General features: G+C 77.7%; 1 protein-coding gene across 1 annotated transcript; it reads left to right on the forward strand.

Annotated features, from left to right (window-relative positions):
* Positions 1 to 2,610: 2,610 nt before the first annotated feature.
* On the forward strand, positions 2,611 to 2,865 carry AURANDRAFT_16793 (hypothetical protein; the record flags this gene model as incomplete). Its single annotated transcript, XM_009037785.1, has 1 exon — positions 2,611 to 2,865. A coding segment is annotated over one exon (255 nt), but the record flags the coding sequence as incomplete, so codon positions are not given.
* Between the last annotated feature and the right edge of the window lie 2,122 nt (positions 2,866 to 4,987).

The following is a 4,987-nucleotide window of genomic DNA, read 5'->3' on the forward strand; positions in this document are numbered from 1 at the left end:
CCCGGCGCGTCGCCGAGCGGCGCCTACGTGCCTCCGAACCGGCGCCGCGCGGCCGCGGCCGCGGCCGCGGCCGGCGGCCGGCCGCCGCGCGACGGCGGCGGCGGCGGCGGCGAGGGCGGCGGCCGCGCCAAGGCCGGCGGCGGGCGGCGGAAGCGGGGCGGGGCGAAGCGGGGCGGCGACGACGGCGACGCGCGCGACCGCGAGGCCGACGCCGACGGCGCCGCCGGCGACGGCGGCGACGGCGGCGGCGGCGACGGCGGCGGCGACGGCGACGGCGGCGCCGGCGGCGACGCCGCGGCGGCGCGGGCGCCGAAGCCCAAGAAGGCGGACCGCAAGGCCGAGGCGCGCGCCGAGGCCAAGCGGCTCTGCGAGCGCGCGCGCCAGGCGGCCGCGGCGGGGTCGCCGGGCGGCGCCTACAACGCGCTCAAGGACGCGTCCGCGGCGCTCGGCGGCGGCCGCGTGGCGTCGGGCCAGTGCCGCGACGCGCTGCTGAGCCTCATCCGCTGCGGCGAGTTCTGCGCGGCGGCGGACGCTGCGGCGTTCTGCGCCGTCGACCCGCGGCTCGCCGCGGACCTCCTCTGCGCGATCCCGCAGCGGCCCATCCTCGAGCGCGGCGGCGCGTGCTGCCGCGACCTCCGGGAGCTCGTGCCGGCGCTGCGCGACGCGACGCGCGCGTCCCTCGGCGACGAAACCCGCGCCGACGACGGCACGGAGTACTTCTTCGAGCACGCGCAGTTCGCCGTGTCCGAGTTCGTCGCCGAGGCGTCGCAGCGGTGCGAGGCGCTCGCGCGGGGCACCGCGCTGGGCTTCATGGGCCGCGCGCGGCGGAGCCACCGCAAGGGCGAGGTCGTCGTCGAGGAGGCCTTCGGGGCCGGGTCCGCGTCGTCCGCCGCCGACGACGGCCAGCGCGCGCTCGGGCCCGGCGACTGCGTCGCGGTCCGGTGGCTCGAGCCGACGGGCGCGCCCGGCGGCATCGTCGGCGAGATGGACGTGTGCCTCGGGCGGCCCCTCGTCCTCGCCGTGCCCGCGGGCGGCGACGGGCCCAGCGTCGACGGCGTGCTCCGCGCGTGCGGCGGCGGCTGCCGCGTCGACAAGATCGCGTCGCGGACGACGTACACGCGCGTCGTCAAGGCGCTCGCGGCGCTCGCGGTCGACGCGCCCCCGGGGTCGCGGGGCCTCGCGGCGCCCCACCCGGACCTGCGGCGCGCGCTCGTGTCGCCGGCGTTCCGCGCGGCGCGCGTGCTCGCCGTCGACGACGGCGCCGTCGCGGCCGCGTCCGAGGGCCTCAACGCGTCGCAGCGCGCGGCCGTCCGCGCGGCCGTCGACGGCCGCCTCACGCTCGTCCAGGGCCCGCCGGGCACGGGCAAGACGCGCGTCGCCTGCGCCGTCCTCGCGGCCTGGGCCGAGGCGGGCGGCGGGGGCCGCGGCCGGTGCAAGATCCTCGCGACGTCGGACAGCAACGTCGCCGTCGACAACCTCCTCGAGGGCCTCGCGCGCGCGGGCCGGGGCCGGCTCCGCCTCGCGCGGCTCGGCCAGCCCGAGGCCGTGCGGCCCGAGCTGCTGCGCTACTGCGCCGACGTGCGCCACGGCGGCCCCGGCGGCGACAGCGCGCGGTCCGGGGCGGGACGAGCGCGCGACCTTCCCGACTTCAAAGGCTCCGATCTCGGCCGCGTTCCGCTCGTTTCGGCTGATTGTTGGACGAGCGATCATCTCTCGGAGCGGCCTCGACGCGAGGATGGGTGTGTCGTGACGCGCGCGCGCGGACCGCTCGCGTCGAAGCGACGTCGCGTCACGCTCGTCCCGCCCAGGCGCGGTCCGCGTACGACGCGAAGATGGCGCTCGTCCGCGACGCGGACGTCGTCTGCGCGACGTGCGTCGGCGCGGGCGCGGACCTGCTGGACCGGTTCCACTTCGACCGCGTGCTCGTCGACGAGGCGGCGCAGGCGACGGAGCCCGTCTGCGTCGTGCCGCTCTGTGTGGAAATCAAATCTTCAACCCGACTTCAATGTGCGCGTAATCGAACGGTTTGGACCAGACTATTTCGCTGTGCTTCGAGAACTCGACGAGAGCAATCGATTCGTCCAAAAATCAGCCGAATCGACTTCGATTTGACCGAGCTAGAGATTTCAGAAGTTTGGCCCCGACGTCCCAGCTCACTGGTTGATTTCCACACAGGTGCCGCTCTGCCGCCGCGCGACGCAGCTCGTCCTCGTCGGCGACCAGTGCCAGCTGCCGCCGACGGTGCTCGACGCGAAGCAGGGCGAGGTCGCGAAGCCCCTCTTCACGCGGCTCCTGGCCACCGTGCGGCCCCACCTCCTCGACACGCAGTACCGCATGCACCCCGTGCTCTCGGCGTTCGCGAACGACGCCGTCTACGCGGGCCGGCTCTGCGACGGCGTGCACCCGCGCGACCGCGCGCTCGAGGACCGCGTGCTCCGGTCCGTGGGCGCCGCCGTCGGCGCCGAGGGCCTGGCGGCGGCGCTGCCCTTCGCCCTGGTCCACGTGCCGGGCCGCGAGCGCGACGACGCGGCGTCGAAGAGCAACGACGACGAGGCCGCGGCGGTCGCGCGCGCCGTCGGCGCGTGCCTCGCGGGCGGCCTCGCGCCGGCCGACATCGCCGTGCTGAGCCCCTACAGCGCCCAGGTGCGCGCCGTCCGGCGCGCGCTCCGGAACGCGGGCGTCGACTGCGCCGCCGTCGGCCTCGAGGTGTCGTCCGTCGACGCGATCCAGGGCCGCGAGAAGGAGGTCGTCATCCTGTCGACCGTGCGCGCCAACGCCGAGGGCAAGCTGGGCTTCGTCGCCGACTGGCGGCGCCTCAACGTCGCCCTCACGCGCGCGCGGCGCTGCGCGCTCGTCCTCGGCGACGTCCGCACGCTCGCGGCCGACCCGGAGATCTGGCGGCCGTTCCTGTCCTGGGCGCTCGCCGCGGGCGTCGCGAACCGGGGCGCCGTCGAGGCGCTCCGGGGCGAGAAGCTCGCCTACGACCTCGCCAAGGTGCGGACGCACGCGATCCGGCGGACGCCGTCGCTCGGCGCGGACTACCTGCCCGCGCCCGTGCTCGACGAGGTCGACAAGTGGGCTTCCAAGCCCGCGACGGACAGCGTCTTCGACGACGCCTACGCGACGGCGCAGGCCGACCGCGAGGCGGACCTCGCGAAGATCGCGTCCGCGGCGAGCCTCGTGTCGCTCGCGTCGCAGCAGGACTCGGTCAAGGACGCGTGGGACGACTCCGACTCCGACGACGCCGGCGCGACCAAGGACGGCGGCTGGGGCGACGACGACGCCTAGCGCGCGGCGCCGCCGCGGCCGCCCGGGCGCGCCGCTTTTCTCCCCCCGGCGGGCGGGGGGCGGGGGGCGCTGCTCCCCCCCGCCCCCCAAAGCCCCACCCTCTATCTAACACACCGTCGGTCGTGCCGCGGGGCGGCGGCGCGGCGCGGGGCTCAGACGCCGAGGAGCCTTGGCGCGCGGGGCCGCCGCGTCGGCTTAGGCCGCGGGGAACGTCGTGCGCCGGGCGTGGTCCCGGCGCCTCCTCGGCGGGCGCGTCTTCGGCGGCGCGGGCGCCTCGCGCCGCCGGAGCGCGGCCGCCGTGGGCTTGTCGAAGGTCGGCGACCGGGCCGGCGCCGCGGGCTCGGGCGTCGGCGGCGGCGTGTCCGCGGCGTCGACGGGCGGGAAGCTGAGCGTCGCGCCGCGGAGCATGCGGGCGACGGCCGCGGCGGCCGTCGGCGTCGACGTCGACGGCTCGCGCGCCGGCGGCGGCCCCGCGGCGGCGTTCGCGGCGGCGAGCGCCGCCGCGAGCTTGGCGCGCGTCGCGTCCCGGTCCGCGCGCACGAGGGACCAGCGGCCCCGCGCGGCGAAGCGGTGGTCCGGCGGCGGCGCCGCCGGCTCCGGCGGCGGCGCGTCGTCCGCGGCGAGCGCCTCCCGCCGGGCCTGGAGCGCGGCGACGAGGTCGCCGCCCTCGGCGCGGTAGGCGTCGAGCGCGTCGAGCGACGCGCGGCGCCGGCCGCCCCGCGCCTCGCGGAGGCGGCCCAGGACGACCGCGGCGGCGACGCAGATGCCCGCCGCGGCGTCGACGTCGGCCTCGCGGAACCTGCGCGGCGCGCGGTCGATCGCCGCGCGCGCGCGCGCGCGCGGTCGACCGCGACCCGCGCGGCGCCGCGCGGCGTCGGAAGCACCCGTCCGCCGCGCGGCGCGGCGCGGCGCGACGCGGACGTGGCGCGCGGGCCGCCCGGGCCCGTCGCGGAGCTCGACGTCGTCGCCGGCGACGTTGACGACGTCGTCGCCGCCGGGATCCGCCAGCTTGTTCAGCAGCTCGAGCACGCCGACGGGGCCGAGCGTCGCGCTCGCCTGGGCAGCAAAAGAGAGATTCAACGTCGCTTCAACATGAGTGTTCCGCGCGCGCGCGTTCCAGAAATAGCATCCACGCTTCGAGAGCGCTCCGAGGGATGATCGCTCGTCCAAAAATTAGCCGAAACGAGTGGAAAACGGCCGAGATTGGAGCCTTTGAAGTTGGGAATTTCGCTCTCTTTTGCTGCCCTGGCGCTCGCGACGGGCGCGAGGACCGCGGACCGCGCGTCGTAGCCTCCGCGGGCGCCGGCGACCTCGGCCGCGCGCGCGCCCGGCGGGGGTCGACGCGACGGCGCGCGCGGCCCCCGGCTCGTCCGCGGCGCGGCCGGAGCGACGGCGACGCGGCGCGCGGTCGCGCGCGCCCGCGGCCCGGCCGGGGCGCCCCGAAGCGGCGGTCGGCGCGTCGCGCGGGTCGTCGCCGCGCGCGGAGAGCACGCCCGGCGCGGCCCGCGCGTCCGCGTGGACGAGGGGCGCGGCCGCGCCGAGCGCCGCAGGCGCGAGCGCGGCGCCTGGGCAGCAAAAGGGTGATTCAACGTCGCTTCAACGTGAGTGTTCCGCGCGCGCGCGTTCCGAANAAAGCATCTACGCTTCGAGACCGTTCCGAGAGATGATCGCTCGTCCAAGAATTAGCCAAAACGAGTGG

Source organism: Aureococcus anophagefferens, assembly GCF_000186865.1.
Source record: "Aureococcus anophagefferens unplaced genomic scaffold AURANscaffold_7, whole genome shotgun sequence".
NCBI classification, from domain to species: Eukaryota; class Pelagophyceae; order Pelagomonadales; family Pelagomonadaceae; genus Aureococcus; species Aureococcus anophagefferens.